The 18,654-nt window shown below is 39.7% G+C and overlaps 1 protein-coding gene across 3 annotated transcripts in view; it reads right to left on the reverse strand.

The window, feature by feature from the left end:
• Positions 1-14,979: 14,979 nt before the first annotated feature.
• IDE (insulin degrading enzyme) overlaps positions 14,980-18,654 on the reverse strand; it is a 54,325-nt gene continuing 50,650 nt past the window's right edge. For all 3 annotated transcript variants that reach the window (XM_085065196.1, XM_085065195.1, XM_085065194.1), the window contains exon 25: positions 14,980-17,649. In XM_085065196.1, the coding sequence (XP_084921322.1) occupies positions 17,554-17,649 (96 nt within the window). In that variant the 3' untranslated portion in view covers positions 14,980-17,553. The remainder of the gene's footprint in view (positions 17,650-18,654) is intronic.

Consider the following 18,654-nt stretch of genomic DNA (forward strand, 5'->3'; position numbering starts at 1 on the left):
TACTATGCTTTAAAAAAAAAAATGCAACTCCTGGCTTCAGACCACTCTGGTAGAGCATGCACAGCTTGATGTTTGTGGTGTTTAGTGTTTTTCAATTGCACTCTGCTCTCACTACAACTTCAGTAACACTTGGCTGCAGCTAATGGGAGCTGATAAAAGAACACACTTCTCTGAGTATTTGCTGCATGTCTAAGGACTGTTTTGTCAGCAGTTGTTGTTTCTCTGCCATGAATCATTACAAGACACTACTTCTGAAAGAGCCTCCCCCTCCTAATTTTCTAGATAATTCTCAAGCACAGAAGATGAAATATATAAGACAGAATAGAGTTGAAAACATTTTTAGTTTGATGGAAAGAAGAGTGATTTTTGGGCTTTTTCCTGCAGCAAAATGGTGGCTGGTTCAGAACTGTTTGACTAACCTGATGGAAGAAAGTCCCTACCCTGTTACCTCTCTTGCATAGTTCTAGGTGAACCTAGATTGTTCCCCTGGGCAATTTAGAGTTTGTTACTAACCACAGTTTGATGCATTTCTGTTGCTTTATTCTGTTTCAAACAAGACCACAGTGCAGGAGGAAAGTCCTGCTTCTCCAGTACACTTGCACTTCAGGTTCAGGGATTTTTATATATATTTCATTAATCCAAGACAGATGTTGGTTAAGTAGAGATAACATTAGAATAACTGCCCCTGGATCAGGAACATTGCAACAGCTCTATGGAACACGAGTTATGTGATAATTTGGAGTAGAGTGGGTGTGTGTAGGAATAAAAAGAGAAGAAAATGCCTTTTTGACATAGGGAATTTGAGATTTAGACCCAGTTCTCTCAGCACCAAGCCATGAAAGGCTAGTGGGATTTCTTGTAACCAAGAACAGTTCTTTTGGAATTGTTGAGAGGAGCAGGGAAAGTTGTTGCTTACCTGTATTTCAGTTTGAATTTCATTAAACAAAGATTTCAGGTTTTAAATTTTTTTTTTTACCTTTTAAATGCAAAACAATGGGGGTTTTGTGTTCTGTTGTTAGTTTCTTTTGAAAAAGGCAATGACATCTTTTAACAGCAGGGTTATCTACCCTAGCATGTTCTTAAATTTCAAGGTACTGTGAAAAAGAAAGTGCTTTCCACTTAGAATAAATTATATACTGTGGAATACAACTCACTTACCCCCATTACCAAGCCCCATCTTCTACTGCAGACACAGAATTGTGCTATGGATTTACATTACATAGCACCTTACTCATAATTAGGCTTATTTTTCCATCACATTTCAAAGATTAATTAAAATGCAGACTAAATTAAAGAGTAAATTCACATGTGGTTTCAAAAAGGTGGGGTGCTTCCCTTTCTTTGTTCAGCTCTAGATCCTTTATTAACAGTTTTTCTGTTTTCCTTTCTAAAGGGGCTCAGAAGTGCTGAGACTCATTACATCCATTTATTTTATTTTTTAAAGTACAGTTAAAACATTTACATGTGGATAGTTATATGCCAAATGACAGAAAACCTATGTGTATTTCCTGAGCCTTGAGGCCAGCTCTTTTGGATAGAGTAGGAGTAGGTGATCACAGGTAGTCCATAGCATTCCTCCAGGATTTCAGTTCTTGCTGAGCTAAATCACACACACTGTGTGTTGAAATCCCTTTATATAACTTCAGAGTAAAATTACTAGCAACCCACAGGAATATTTTGCCCTAATCTACAGATTAGGACCAAGAAAAACATAAACCAGCTTTACTAGCAGCATCTGTGGAGACATTTTAGAGATGATTCCAGCCTCACATGTCAGGGATCATCTTGTCTCTTCAAAAATCTGAGCAGCATCAAGCCTTTCTTGGCCAAGTATGAGTTTTGAGTACATCCCCTGCCAAGGTCAGGCTTGTAGCACTGAGCTCTCTCTGCCTCATTCTTTTCAACCAAGTACCAAGATGGGGATAAACCTCTGCCTTGCAGATAATGCAATTACAGAATGTTCTCAGAAAGAGAAACAATAGTGCCGACACCTCCCAAAACTCTGTGAGATGCAGGTATTAACTAATGTTACTGGCTTTTTATTTCGAAATGATGGCCCTAGTCCTTATTTATTGCATCGGGCATTCAGATGTTACATGAGTAACTATTTGCAAACCTGCAGCTGACATGCAGAAGGTGTCTTTCATAGCTATCTTACTTTTCCTTGTTACCACATTAATTAAATCCCATAAATCACCCTTAGAGTGTCTCATTATTGAGGAGTACAGCCACTTATGGCATCCACATATGAAGAGCTTAAAAAAAGTAATAAAATCATTCTGTATAAGAAGATGGACACCTTCAAAAGCCTGTTGGACTGTCAGCTTTAGGAGCCTCATTACAGGGTAATTAGTTGCATCTGGATATTCCTCACAAGCAAATTAACAAAGCATTTTTACAAGTAGTGCATATGATGAATTCATCCTTTTTGGCAGCTGCATAACCATCACCCAGGAAGCCATGTAATCCTTTCCTTGCACCTTATGAATGGCATCCACTGAGCCAATGTTAAAACACATTGGCAGACCTGTGAACATGACTAGGAGAAATGGAGTATTTCTGCATCAGCCGTGATGTGCAGCTTGGATGGTGGTTTTCAGTTTTGGTTTGGTGCTATTCTGTTTTTAAAAGAAAAAGGCTTGTCATATTGCACACCCCAGGAGAGGTACAAAAGGCATAAGCAAGCTGAATTGATCAGCATGTGGCAGTTCTGCTCTAGTCAGAAAGCAAAAATAAATAGACTGAAATGTAACTAGGATAAATCAAATATGCATCACAATTATATGGCTCGTGGTAGGCAGACTCCAGAAGTGTATTTTTGCATTGTAACATTTCCTGTATTCCAAAAGCAAATTCTTTTCTTATGATTGCATTTTTGACATGTAATTAGATGACTTTAAAATATGTTTTTTTCTGTAACAATCCTTTTTTGAAAGTCAAGTATTTTTTTTAATAATTGACTTAAGAAGGAACTGAATCGTATTACCATCAAAATACTGTAACGACACAATATTCCCTGTCCACTAGGTAAGGAAGCAGAAGGATGTGGAGACTGTGCAATGAAATTAAATTCTAGTACTATTCTAGTACTATTAAATTCTAGTACAGGTGAACTTGGTGCTGTCTTGAGTAGTGCACATAGTTAATTTTGTCTTTTAAAATCTATTGGCATTAAAAGAATAAACATTTAATCAGTATTGGATAAACCATGACACCCATGCTCAAGCACACACACACAGACCCTGCCTTTTTGTTCAACACTGATGCCAAGCCAGCAATGAGATCCCAGAGTGGCAGCCAAGTGCCTTGGCCAAGCTGTCCTTGAGACTCTGCTCCCTTCACCCTGTGCAGGTCCTGCTGACTGGAGGAAGCAGCGCTGCTGAACAGCCAGAGCTCTTGAAGAACCACTTGAGAGAAAATCTGCAGGGAATTCAAGTGTACAGGGTGCTACAGGCAGTGCCTGCAGGGTCACTTTTAGCTGCACAATCTGGTTTTCCAGTCCCAGAAGTCCTACAAATGCCCTTTTCCATCTACAGAAATAAAGCAACCACCTGTCAACAAGCTGTCGATCATAGAGGAGGACTGGGGTTCCTCAATCACCTCTGACAAATCTGTCACAGCTGGATGTTGTTGCAGATAAGATTTCAGCTGGTTTAAGGTGCAGTTTTGCAGCTCAGGAGTGGTGTCTCCTCGATAAGCAGATGCACATAGAATAATTTTGTTACTGTGTGAGCCATGGGTATGCCACCTGATGCTTCAGATTGTACTCACCTTCCCCGCTGCTGCTTTCCACGATTGCTGGATGCTATTGGGAATATTTCAGGTGAGATCCTGATGCCAACTTCAGCCTTTGGGCTCAGTTGCCTCCCCAGGAAGCACCTGCAGAGCACAGCAGTGCCCCTGTGCTGGGCCTGGCTGCCTGGGAGTCAAAGGCATAAAGGGCACGGGGTGCCATGGCTGTATGGGGAGAGCACAGCCAAAATGCAAACAGCTGAGCTGGCTGTTACTTGCTTTGAGTAAGGATGGGCTTGAGACTAATCCTGACCTACGGAACAAGCTTCATGGCCTCTTTTTTCCCAGAAGGTACAATATTTTAAAAATCCTCTAGTGGTGCATTATAAAGCTCTGACACCAAAATTCAGACAGACCACAGTACAACCTTACAGAAGCCAGGTTGGCCTCAGAGTCTGCAGAATAACAAAAGATAGAAATGAGAGAGTTGTGGCAGGATTCTGTAACTGTACCAATTGCTTGGAAAAAAGAGATTCAGATTTCATCTAATGTCTAGAACAAGATTATCCCTCCTTATCACAGCAATGTAAGCCTAGAGCAGATGCTGGAATTCAAAATTCTGCACTAGCTGAAAGCAGATCTAGGTCCCCAGCAGGTAAAATGCTGGGCTTGCCAGCACTGTTTTCTTTTTCCGGCTTCTGCTGCTCCTGCCAGTAGCTGCAGTTGTGCTGAAAAGTTATTTTAAAAGGTCAGAGATAAAGATAGTTGGATATGGATTTGCAGTCCTGAACACATGCGGTATCTGAGAAGATGATCTGATCTCATATTCTGGTTCAGTCCTTTCATAGTTAATCTCCCCATTTTCCAACTGTGTAGGAATTGTACATTTTGGCTAATCCTCGTGTGCCTCTGGTGGTTGCAGTTTTTTCCATTGACAGCAGTTCATCAGTACAGCTAAACAAAATCACTGTAAGCTGTCAAACAGAAGACAAATGAGAGCTTAGAAAATAGAATACTCGCTGAACTGAGACAAAACTTCAGCGCCGACAATGATGATGGCAGGGGAGCAGAGACTATCTAGTTATAATTGCCAATTTAGCAACAGCTGAGCCTGTACTTATCTGAATTAGTACTTCTGCTAAATTCATGATGTTTTTGTCCTGTGCTAAGCCTTGACGTTAGCAGACACAATGCAAATGCAGTGTTCCAGGGATAACTCCTCTCTCAAAAGCAGCAGGAGGTGGTTAGTCTGAGGATTGAGTCCTAAGGGAAGATCTCTTTTCCCTTATGTGGGCACCTGCTGTTGAGCTGAGATTTCTTGAATCTGCCTGCAAGCCTCAAGGTGATGAGCATGCACTGTTATTCAGCAGATGTTTGTTCTAGCCTTCACCTTTTTTTCTAAGCCAAAAATATGAATTCATTTTGTTTAAAACTTGCATTTCAGGTTTGTGAAGTCTTGTCTTGATAACAGCTATCTTCGGATTGTACCTCTTAAATCCAGCATTCTGTTTCATCATGAAGGGGTTGCCACCAAACACTGGTGGCTTCTTCTGTCAAGGATAGGTGATTTGTGGGAGGTAATTACTGTTTAGCCTCCCAATATCATCTGTCATCAAAAGATGCTTCAAAGTAATGATGTGTTAAAAGGATATATAAAAATATGCAAAGCCCATTTCTCAGAAATAAATTATGCTCCAATGCACTGAAGTGCAGATGTGTGGAGTGGCAAAATATGTGTCTGCCCTTTTAAATGAAAAATGGCATCTCGGGGAAATTTACATGGCAGCAATAATTCTCATAATCTAAAAATAATCATTAAATAGAATATTGGGTATATTGATGATGTCAGTATGGCATACCTAAACCAGAAAAGAGAGTACAGAATCCTGAAATTAAAATGAGACAATTCATTACAAGAATAGGGGATAGCAAGAAACTGGAGTAAGAACAAATCTGTCCACCTTTCCTGTACAGCCATCCATGTAGTGCCATCCATTTTGGGACAGGAACCTTCTAACAGTCTTCTAGCCCTCATGACATACAAGAGAAACTGTGTCCTTTCTCCAAGCTGACAGTTATTTTAGTCCCATAAATAGTTTGCTATAAATTATGCCACAGAACAATAAAATTGCAGGGATGACACAATGTGCCCCATCCTAAAAGGCTTTGACAGGCCTCTCATCAGCAAAGCTGTAGTTTCCTTTCCGGCCATGTATTCTCTAAGTCATGGCTGCAGGCCTTGTTTCAGTATGGGTAGCACATTTGGTTTGCAGTGTGGATATTGAGGCAGATCACATGAAAGGGTCAGTGTGGTCTGAACAATGCCTGTGGTCTGAAGCATCAATATTTGATGCAGCTTTGACCAAATTGGCTGCAGTGGAGCTCACATGCTGTGTGGGAGGGGCAGGGGCTGGCAGCTCAGTCTGTCAAAGGCCTGATTCAGGCAGCCACCTAGTCCAGCTTCAAAAGCAGCTGTTTGTGTACAGATTTCACTCTCAGATTGCTAAGTCATAGAAATCTGTGCCACAATCATGTGTTCAGGATTGCAAATAGGGCTGTACATTCACGGCTAATGCTGTTACTTACGTAACTGCTATTTTAAAGTTTGAGACTTTAGATTTACAAGATTGAATTTGAAAGTGAATGAAGAAAGCTGCTGGAACAAGACATTCATCTACTTTCATACTGTGTGTAACATCATATTAGACTTCCCATAAATCTGCATAGGCAAGGGCATGGTTTAAGCTGAGCCAGTGTAATAATGCATTGTACTGTCCTCCCTGGCAGGAGTTGTTTGAGTTGTCCCTTCCCAACTCCTGACTGTGGGCCAGCAATGTGAGGTGGATGGCTGTGAAGGAGGATGCAGATACACACCTGATCCTTCCAATAGAGCCATGAGACTGATGCAGTCACCTCATAAAACCACCTTTCAGACTCACCCCTTTTGACCTTTGCTGCCAGATTTAGATTTTTTATTACAGCTGTGTGTGTGAATCTGACCTGTTTGCCATGATAGGCTGCAGCAGAGATGGTTAGAATAGAGCTGAGCAAGGAAGCTTGAGCTTTCTCAGCCTTGCTCTTTAAGATGCAAGTAACATCACTTCAAACTTGCATCTCAGTAGTCAGCAGGGATAAGTGCAGGTCTAAGGCCATTCAAGCTGACAAATCTCTGACTCATCTCTCCTCTCTACTGGGGTGATCCACTTTGCACATTACTGAGGCCTTTGAAATAAAAAAAAGGACAAAGGAAAGACAAAAGGGAATTTAACAAAATGTCATAATGAATTTAACAACATTCTAAATCACCAACTGCAGTGTTATTCAATTTTGGTGAATGGGAAATTAAATAATTCAATTTTTTTCAAATCTCAAAGAGCAATTATTCAATTGAAAGCTCAAAAGTTCAGATCAATCTTCAGAGAGGTATATTTCTAATGGACAGGATTTGTCTGAAGCCAAGAACATGCATTATCTCTGCAATGTTCCTTTCAAGCTTACAGCTCTGGAGAGTGCAATTTATTCATCTGTCAGATTTTATGCACTTCTTGCCAGGGTATCATTTATATATTATTTCTCCAAACCAGAAAAAATATTTTTAGAAAGAGAGAGCAAGCAGAATAAAGCCTTTAAATACAAATCAGCTGATTCAGAGTCCCTTCTCCCTTTTCTATCTCCTTCAACCACATTGCCTTGTATTTACCCTTAAGTTAAACCAGTCAGATGAGCTTTTCCTCTCTGTGACAGAATTACAGAAAACAGGATAAGCAGTTTATCCTTTCAATGTGCAAACCAGGCATCTCTTCCAAGCAGATGTATTAGCGAGTCACCACAGCAGGTGCAGCCCAGGGATGCTCACACTCAGCAGAAAGTCTGACCCAGGGGAAAAAGGAAGGTCCTGCTTCATGGCAAAGCACAGAGGAAGTGGCCTGTGGCTCTGTAATTCTGTTCTTCGTTCACTGTGCAAAGTGTGCAGTTAATGAGACACCTGCTGCCAATTTCTCATCTTTCACTGTCCCGGAGGCTCATACTGCTCCTCTCTCCTGAGCACTCACGTGCCTGCACATAGCTACACATACTCACAGTTCCCCCACTAGTAAGTGTTGAGCCAAGAGGAGGCTGTTAGCACAGACTTTTGGAAGGCATATGTGCAGGATCCTTTCCATTCAAGGGTATGTCAGCCTTAAGTTACAGAGCTCTGCAAGGAAATGTTTCCTCCTCCTCCTCTACTTCCACCTGACACAGGAATGCTGCTACCACCACCTGGTTGCCTGGTAATTCCTTTAATAAGATAGTGTTTCCAATTCCTAAGAATTTTACTGAACCTCTAACACCATGCTATGTAGTCCCAGTGAACAACTGTGGAAGATTTCTTCTGTGATAGTTTGGACACTTAATAGGAAATGGTGGCAGGTGACAGTCCAGCAGTTTGAAGCAGAGAATTGAAAATAAGGTGGTAGGGAGGACAGTCATTGAAAAAAGTGCATGAGAGTTGGTGGGCATTAATCTGTGACAGAGAGCCCAGGAGCTGCAGGGGAGTGTGGGCTGTAGGGGGCTGTGGGCTGTAGGGGGCTGTTGATCACACATGGGGTGAAGGAGGCAGGTGGCAAGTGGGTGAGGAGATGAGGACTGAGTCTGGCCAGATGTGGACCAGAAATGAGGGGATGGTCAGGAAGACACATGGGTCTGTCACCATCTGAGGCGGGGACAGTGTGTGGGCCTCAGCCCTTGGCTATCTGCAGTCCCTGGCAGTGGCCATGCTGGGTGCCTCAGCCCTTGGCTATCTGCAGCCCCTGGCAGTGGCCATGCTGGCTCCTTATCGCACAGCCACACATGTTCTGCACGTGACAGAGCCTGTGGCTGTCCCCCACGAGATAACACGCGTGGTGTCACCAGGTAACATTTAATGAAAGTTGTCCTGCATCGACCCCTTCAGTTTCCCTTTTCTCTTGTTTGAACACTTGGCAATTACACCTCCCAGCCTGTGCTATGGGCACTTTACCACCAAGGCCCTGTTATGTCAGATGGGCCATACCAGAGCTGGTGAAGATAAGGACATCACGCCTCTTGCTCCTCATGAAATACACATCTGGACTAGTTTTGCGGTTTAAAAGTGATTTATTTTCTCTGATGAAGCATTTAAAGTTCCGCTTAGATTTTTCTCCGTAGGATCGTACAAACACGTTTTTCCTCAGCAGAACAAAGGAAATACTTTCATGCATAATGGTGAGATGCACAACTCTTCACATTGTTACAGGGAAGAACAGCAAACCTTGTATCATTAGCACCAAGAAGAATTTTAATTACAGTGTGAAGAAAAGCTTCTTGTTTCATGGTAAATCATTTAGGCTGACATTTTTACTTTGAAGTATATGCTCTTTTCCAAGCAAAGAAAATTAAACTTCTCATTAAAAAATTTAAATATACCTATTTAAAAACTTTACATCTTCCAAAAATTAAGATACTAAATTTTACTTATTTTCTTGCATAGCATATTTTCTTTAAACTTTGAAACAGATAAGAAAATCTAACAAAAAGAAAACCCAACCCAAAAAATTAACTCTTCCTTTGCTGGTCTTCCCTTACCCCAACCTGGTCAAACAGCAGGAAGTAATTATTATGTATGACTACATCATGAACTTCAACATTCCTCTGAAAATTTAAGCCCACAATCCTGCTCCTTAATTTATTACTCTAAAAATGGCACTAAAGAGTTCAAAATTTACTGTCCAATAAGTCACTTCTACTTGACTTTCAAAAATATTTTTGGAAGTGCCAGCTCCAAAGACTCAACAAGCGACCCAAAAACTCATACTTCAGGTCTTTCACTCTTTTGCATCACCATAAATAAAACACCCAGTTCTGCTGGTCATTTCGAAGATGAAGAACTAGATGTGACAGGCAATTTCAAATCCTTATGCACATCTGTTACCTGCAGGCACAGGTAACTGGTTGGAAATAGCAGTAATTAATGCACTATAAATACTGCAAAAGAGGAAATAGAATTAAACTTCCTTTTTGACAAGGAAAAGGTGGTAACATATAACATTAAATCAAACCAAAGGAAAGACCTGTTGAGTAAGGAGATTTGATTTGATGTAGTTGCTGCTCAAGAACAAAACTTTCTGGTTTGCCCCAAGCAGCTGCGATTGCAAGGGCCCAATTAAAGCAGGATCGCTCTCCTCTCCTGATAGCTTTGGCCATTCTTACTTTCAGGACCAGAAAGAAATATCTCAAATATTGATGAGCTGCTGTGGGTCTGTGGGCACTGTAGTGCTCTCCATTCTCATTACATCTCCCCAAACTGGGCACTCTCTCCTGCAATACCAGAGCACTGAGACTGCACAGTGTTGCCATGACATTTCTGATACGGCTGCTGGGGCACCTCAGCATGTTCAACGCACCAGAACTTACCACTAGCCTAGGTAAAACAGTTTAAGTTTACTGACTGTGCTATCCTTTATAGTTTTATTTATCATACACATTAAATCTACACTCGGCTTTGATTTTGAGTTGCAGTCCGTTTTCTGAACAATTACCTCTTCTTCTGAGCTGCTGGACAACCAGATCTACTAAATCTTTCCACAGCGTTTTGAGAAGGTATATTATTTATTTCAGCTTAAGAAAAGGTGCCAGATTCATTACACTACAAATGCATACTTCACAAATGTAGACAGACATTATTGTTTTGCTTGTGTGGTATACGGTGGCTCCTGGGGATTAGCAAGGCAGCTCCTCTGGCATCTCTGTCACACATCTGTCACAGATCCCTGTGACACCATCGCCAAATTAAAACTCAGTCCAACAAGCTATGAAAGTATGGGACTCTGATTATTTCTACCCAAGACTGAGGACCCTGTATGTGGATTTCAGATTAAAACAAAAACATCAATTTTACAAGACTTCCAGGACTATTACCTATTCCAAAAGTACTTAAGATTCTTTTAAATGACTAGCCAATAGTTAATGCCAAAACCATTGTTAAGATACAAGTGTTATAATCTAGGGCTATCAGTATACTACAAGGCAACACATTTACTCCAGCTGTCAGGCCTACTTTAGGATTTAGTAATCAATTATATCAACTGCCTTTATTTTTTTTGTGTCTGTTGGGTAGAGAATGTATAGCTAATAAAGTCAATGAGAAATTCTGATAATTTTATTCTGTTGTTTTCAAAGCTCCAAGAAACTTATAATTCTTTAGACACTACAAGTCCTGAAATTAAGGTCTTGTCTTCACTCTAAATTACTCAACTCAACATTTAAATAAGCCTAAGACATATTATTAGCTACACAGTGCCACATTTGTGCATTGGTAGTTCACACAGTAACACATGACCCCTTTTCACAGGAATTCATAATTTTTACACAATGACATGACAGACAGACATGATTATCAGACAAGAAGTGCAAAATGGCATGCAACTTATATGCATTATCTTCCACTTCACATTATTTTGATGAAGTGGCTCACAGTGTGGGCCAGTACACCAGCTCACACTTACACTTTGTATACACTGAGCTTAATACAATCCTTTGCATTTTCACATTCATAGTATCTTTAAACTAACAATTACTGACATTTAAATTCAAGTGGACAACCCAAACTACAAGCATACTTTATATATGCATTCTTCAAGTTACACAGAGCCTACAAGCTATTCCACTCTTAAATATTCCACTCTTCCTGCTTCCAGGAAAAGGCTGCATAAGGTACATTTTTCTTAGCTTATTCACAGCAATAGAATCATGTTGTGCATACATCAGCAGATCAGTCTCCTGCTGCAGTTGAGTAGCACCTGCTTTCAAATTATTTCTGCAATAGCTTTATTTGCTTAAATCTCCCACTTTGCTGAGCTCCAGCAGCAGTCCAGGGTGGCTCTCCAGGCTTGGACACACTGTAGGTGTCAGCTTCATATAATTTTATGGGTAAAGCTTTCCATGATCAGAAGATAAGCTCCAATCACAGAAAAAATATCCTAGGGCACATGCCTGCTGCCCACACATGGTGTATGCCATGTAAAGGCACACCAGTGACACCCTGGGCTGGTGTGACAATGGCAGTACCTGGTCACCTCACCTTGGCCAGGGACACATCACACAAGGCAAGGTGAGCAGCAGCCACCTCTGCCTTTGAAGGTATCAGAACTAAACAATCAGCTTGTGGAGATGACAGATCCAGTTATATATACAGATTCCTGTGTTCCTCAAATACATTTAATGCTGCAGAATTGCCCTATTACTTTCTCTTCCTACAATCTTATCTGGAAATAAGTATTAATCAAATCTGTGAACAGAACTATTTGCATAGATGTTTTTTCAGACTCTTGAAACTTTCCCCCTTAACAGGTATGTGCCAGTGAATGATATGGGTATCTCCCAGTCAAAACAAAACACTTCACTTGGAGTAATGGGTTTTCAGAAACTGGTTGCAATTCTCTGGCCCTGCAGAAGGCTTGGAATGCACAAGTGTTAGCAGGCTGAAAGTTACTGTAATGAAAACAGGATAAACTGAAGAGGTGTTGAACCGTTTGACAGCTGACTCCAGAGCACCAATGGGCACTAATCTTATGAACTTCCTTTCACACACGTGCACAAATAATCATTTGGGTTGAAACCTGTCCTGCCAAATTTACTTAATTCCAAAGCCAGTTGGAAAGTTTAAAAAAGACCAAGTGAGCAATTTTTTGAGCGCTATTACTGTGAAATGTTTATGTATTTCTGGTGTTTTAAACTAGTTCCAACATCGCCTTGTCAAGAGCACCACTTTTAATACTATTCAGGAAATTTTTAAGACCTCTCTAGTCTAAAAGGCATCACATCCAAAATTAACATCTTCAAAGCGCTACCTCAGTTTTCACTGACATTTGCACACCCAGATTTTCTGCATTCAATACCCCAGAATACCATTTTTGCACATGCTCTGAAATTCCTCAGCCTTATCCACTTAAAATGCATTAGTATTGGTCTCCTACATCTGCCTGGAATTCACAAGCAGCTCTTCTCCTCTCTCCCCCATCACACAAGTCCATCCTTTACAACAGACTACATATAAAAAATTCGCTGTTCTATGCCACAACTCAGCAGTTGAAGTTGCCAATATATCAACCTGTTCCATTTCCTTTTAGAATCTTCCCTAGTCTGTTCTTCCCACTTCCCAGGTTACTAACATAGGCAGAGGACCTCCTCATTCCCCTCTGTGGAACCTGTGCTGGTTTTTTAAGTGTTCACCACCAGAGCAGATGTGTCTGAGCCCACACGTACCACAGGACAACCAGTTCTGTGTAGGGGTGGAGGGGAGGGCTGGAAGGGATCCTGAGCTCCAGCTGCTGCTCCAGTGAAATTTTACACGCCTTTGGTAGTCACTGGACAAGTGCCACAATTCCTTGCTTCCCCTTTTATGAAAAGGAAGCTGAGCAGAAAGTGAAAATCTGTAATATAAACCTGAAGCAGAAGGAAGCACCTTAACACACAGTAAAGTGGTGGCAAATCCTCAGAAAGATGCAGGATTTAAACCTGGATGCCTCTCCCTGGAGTTTCCCAGAGGCTAAGCCTAGTCACTTCCTTGCACTTGGAGCTGTGCATCTTCCCTCATCCACTGCACAGTCAAGGAATTTAATTCGGAATTTTGCACTGCACCACCAAAGATAGAGGCTTAAAAATTAACAGTGGCAAATGCTCATCAGTGTGGTGTCTACATCTTTTAATGCTGCACTTGGGCTTAGAAATGTTAATTTAGAAAGCCATAAATATGTTCAATCTTAAATTCTGTTTAGATCAAGTTCAAGTAACTTGATTTGTGACATTCTGCTGAGCCTTTGGCCTTATACACTTTGTTCCTTCAAACTGCAGTTCAAATTTCACCCACTATTATCATTATATCCCACCCACAGCACATACTGTAACTTACATTCTTTGAACAGTAAATATAAATGTTTCAAATAAAAGCCTTTCAGCAGAATTTACACAGGCCAGGCTTCTTTTAAAACTACAAGGTACAAAAAGGGCCTGACTTTCTGATCTCTTCTGCCTTTAAAATAGCCCAGAGATGCCTTGTATTAGCAACAATATTAAAAACTGACTTGCAAACAAAGTATTTCAGAGCTGGATTTGAATATGACGTTAGGTATGAGCTCAAGCAAAGGCCCCAGGTGTCACTGTGGATGACCATATCAGCTCAACAGTCACATACTGAAAAAACATGGAAAAAATTAAGGAAAATGTAGATGATAATGCTTTTTCACTTTAGACCAGATCTACAGTAAAAGCATACTAACCAGTTAAGTAGGAGAGAAAAGGTAAAGTAAAATTTGGCTGACCCTGTTTTAAAACAAGAGCTAGATAATAATAAATGCAGTTAAAAAGGTGTGTAATGCTTGCGATTACCCTGGGGAACACACTGTCAAGAAGGGCTGCTCACATCCAAGTGCTTAAATAATCTGAAAAAGCTAGAGCATTGTTTTATGGCTAGTAGCATTAGTTAAAGTAGATTTGGATAACTTGAATTTTTGCAAGACAGTAAAGTCAATGAGTCAAGATTTACACCAACCCCTAATGACTGGGAGTGGAGAAGGCCCTGATGCTGAGGACAAATTATTTTTCCAAGTGAGCTGTTGGCATTTTCTTTCTCCTCTCAGTGTACCAGCCACTCTTCCCAATGCCAAGGACAAAACCTGTCTGTTGTAATGCTGCCCACTGTCATCTATTACTTCAAGGAGCCCCCTCAGAAGAGCAGAAGGGCCTGCTGACTTCTATCTTTATGCTGTCAGAATTGACATTATTTACTACTTTAACAATCACACACTCCTAACCTTTTGAAACGCAGTCTTTTGGTGTAGAACACAGCAAATGACCAGGGAAAGTAATTTCCCAAAAGCAACACTGTAGAGCTGCACTAGGCAAGATTCAGTCTGGCTGTAGCCATGTCCTAAATTTAGTTTCAGATTTGATAATTAAAATTCTGTCTTGTGCAAATATTTCTACCTTTATATTATTACGTTTTCACATACTTAGAGGGCAACTTAGGGATGGACCTACCTAAAAGGTGTGGAATGCCACATGGGGAAGTGCTCTGAAACTTCCCTAGAAGTGCCCAGGAGCACTTCTGCAGCAATGCTATTTGGCCTAACGAGTCCAACTGGATAGCAGAAAATCACATTTAACATCTAACAAAAAACATGCACAGACTGATAGATGTAACATTACCAGTATGCAAAAAATTTAAATGAAACAAATTAAGAACTCCAAACGTTAAATTCAGATTGTTTATTGTAAACAGAATAACTCTAGCACTCTGTCATACTGGCTGTGTCACATGCACCCAATTCCACATCAACTGCTTAAAATAGCACTTGCAAAAATTACAGTTATGTAATAATAATTTATGGTTTCTTACATAAACTAATTAACAAGCACTAGAATTGAATTACAGTGTATTCTAGGTAGTTCTTTATTGCTTGTAGACACTGCAGCTTTGGATCCATTAAAATGAACCCATTAGTATGCCTGAGTTTATCAAAATTTACTGCTATATCAAACTCAGAAACTGTAAAATGCTGGAGAACACTTAAACGCAATTAAGAGTTGTTGGAAAACTACATGGGTTTCCACATCCAGTCACAGAACTTTGAAGTTACGTATTTTTTCCTCTGGAAAACATGATTTGTGAGCTTGTGTTAGATACACTGCTATTCCAATTTATTTATATAGTCTGTTAAAATTAGAGGTGATAGTACTTCCATGAATATATATATATTTATTTTTACACACAATAGGAGCCATTTCATTGTATTCACCATAAGAGTGGTATGTTTAAATACTAAATCCCAAAATATATATTTTTATAATATGTTGTCAGAACTTTTAATATATATAATACAAATACTTTTACTAAAGGAAAACTATAAACAAAAGTGAAATGCAAGAAGGCAAAAAGCCTCATGTGAAGGGTCCATGAAAAATATGAACAGAGACATCTTGACTGGTTTTGCTTAGACTGTATTTAACTTTTTTCTCCTCACCAGGCTAAAAAAATGCTAGTGGCCTTCCTTGGCAACAGGTTACATCACAAACTCTCATAAAATTTATTAAAATATATTGAAACATGTACTGTTAACCTTTAAAACAACTTTTACATGCACCATATTTATTCAGTTAGAAGAGACTCTCAAATAAACCCAGTTTAAGGCCCTTGCCCTGTCAAGCATTCATTTAATTAGGCCCCAGAGCCAATGTAAGAACCAACACTGATTCAATCCCAGAACAGCCCCACTGACTATACCACGATTCTGATGTTTGACACACACACCTGCCACATCAGGGCATTACTGTCAGGCTCTTTTAGTAAGAATCCAATTCTCACTAACACTTCCAATGAGCAGATTTTATATCTTCAGTGCTTCACATTCTCTCTCCTGTCTGAGGAAGTGCCATCTCTTGTATGGATTACCGAGGTAGGAGAATTAACACTCCTTGCCTTTTCCTATTTGGGTGCTGTCCCAAGCACAAGACCATTCTGCAGAAGTCAGTAAAGCTGGTGCAGACTAGACACCATATATTGATTTATCATTTTACTGCATTATGGAATATATATATCTATATATATATAAACATTATTTCAGCATAGTTCTTGATCCTTCTGAGTTCTACACAGCCTTCTTCCAAGAAGCAAGAGCAAACCCTTTGTGATGTAACCTGAAGCACAGGCTGTGCTGTAGCACTGCTATCCCAGTGCTGGACTGTTCCAAATACCTTCCTGAAGGACAAGAAGGACCCACACATGTATCAGAATAATGACAGATCTGATTCATTAGAGAGCCCCTGTTTGATATGCACCTGTTCTTAAGTAAAGAACCAGTGTGTGTTTGAAGTTATTTGCACTAGTGAGTGCTTTGCTGGACTGAGACCTAACATAACAGATGAAGCAAAACAGACTGAGTTCTCCATCAGTACATATGCAACTGAAAACAAAAAATGATATCAAATAAAAGTATTGATACACCAAATGGAAATAGTTCACAGTAATGCTGAAAAACTGAACAGGATGATGTTGACAGTATCAAGAGACTGGGACAACGCTTCCGGTAACAAAAATAAAATGCACTAATAAAGTGTTTCCAGCATTTTACCAGTTTTAATATAAAATGTCCCCAAATTTGTATAGAAAGATTAAAATCATGCCCTTATCTTCAATTATTCTCATTAAGACAATTCTCTCACCTATTACTGTGTTGTCAGATTTCCTTTTTTCCCCCCACATTGGTCTTCATAAAACTTAAATAGAAAATATGTTGGTTGCATTAAGGATCAATTAAAAAAGTATCATTCAACACGTCACTTCAAAAAAATGTGAAAGTCTCTATTTTTAAGAAAAATTGTTGACCCCATCCCAAAAAGGACTTACTTATCTCACCCCCTCCAACTCCCAATAAGATAATTATTGGGATACTAAGCGGTGTTTTTCAGGAGTAACAAGAACATTTCAAGCAAATTTGTTTGCTCTGGAGGGTTATTTCATCAAAATGAAAATCTGAAGGGATATGTTATTTTAAAAATATACTGCATCTACAAGTTTTCTATTGTTTCAGTTGATTTTGGTTTTTAACAGGTTGTCTGTAATATAAATGACACATGACCACAACTGATTTTTATATACTCTCTATCCCTAACACACAGCTAATGTCAAATGAACCAAGAAGGAATTCGGGACTTTCATAATGAACAGAACCATTTATCCCAATGATCTCCAATAATTTTGTTCATCATGAAGTCCCCTGAAACCATGTCAGTACTGATCATTTGCATTTCTTCATCCATTAGGGTTCTTCACAGTTTTGCAGCCATGAAATTGATATGTGGTTTCACCAGTGGGAAGAGCGGCAGACTGCGCTTGAATTCTGTCATATTTTCAATCACACTTGGCTGCAAAGAAGCGCATGCAAGAAAAAGTCTGCTCAGTATCTTCAACCAGAAAAGTGACAAATCCCTTGCTTTTCATTTTAACTGTTGCTACAGTTACACATAAACACATCTCTCTAGCTCTTTCCTACAATATTAGTAATTCTTCTTTTATTATAGGAACCTCCAAAATACAATGTTATTTCTTATGGAATAATCTGTTTCATATTTACAGAATTTTAAACAACAGCTATAATGCAGTACCTGCGTTGCTAATAACGTCAGGATCTCCAATAAATGCAGAGCTAATCTTTTCTTTTACAAGTTCTACTTCAGAGTACCTCACCTGTCCTTTGAATGTCAGACTAAGATCATAACCACAATTCTATGTTCTATTATATTTAGATGCAGTAAAAAAGTAACTTTCTAATATTACAGTCATAATGGCTAATATATCCCCATACCATTCATACAGAAATTTCTACCCATGGCAATTATTTCACTTGTAAGGTCTGATGAAGAACACAGATCTACCACACTGTGAAATTTAATCACCTGTTGGGACAAACACTGCCATCCTTCAGGAAAATTCACTGGAGGCCCTCAAAGGGCCCAGTGCTGTCTTATCTAACCACAGCGAAATATGTAATACTTGCATGAACAGAATTTGTCAGATTGTTTCCTCCACAAGTTATACACTGACAGGAATGTGCATTAATATTTTAGGCTTTAAATAACCAAATGGCTGCTTTTGCTGTGGCTTTGGGGTTGGCGGGTGTGGCTAGCACAGGTCTTTCTCGTGAGAACATTTTGCTGTGTTTTATAAACAAAGATAAAGTTTGGATGTTTTTGCAAACAAGGTCTCGAGATTTGGGCAGTTCAGGCCTGGCCAATTAGGCCTAGGGGGAGGTTTTTGACTGACCAATCTGGGTGACCTGTGAAAAGTCTATATATCTGGAAATCAAAATAATAAAGCTCTCTTTTCTTGCCTGAGAACCTGTGTTTCTATTTCTCTGCTAGCGCCTCAAC

The sequence above is a fragment of the Lichenostomus cassidix genome, chromosome 6, assembly GCF_008360975.1.
Source record: "Lichenostomus cassidix isolate B80296 chromosome 6, HeHo_3.0, whole genome shotgun sequence".
Taxonomy (NCBI): Eukaryota; Metazoa; Chordata; class Aves; order Passeriformes; family Meliphagidae; genus Lichenostomus; species Lichenostomus cassidix.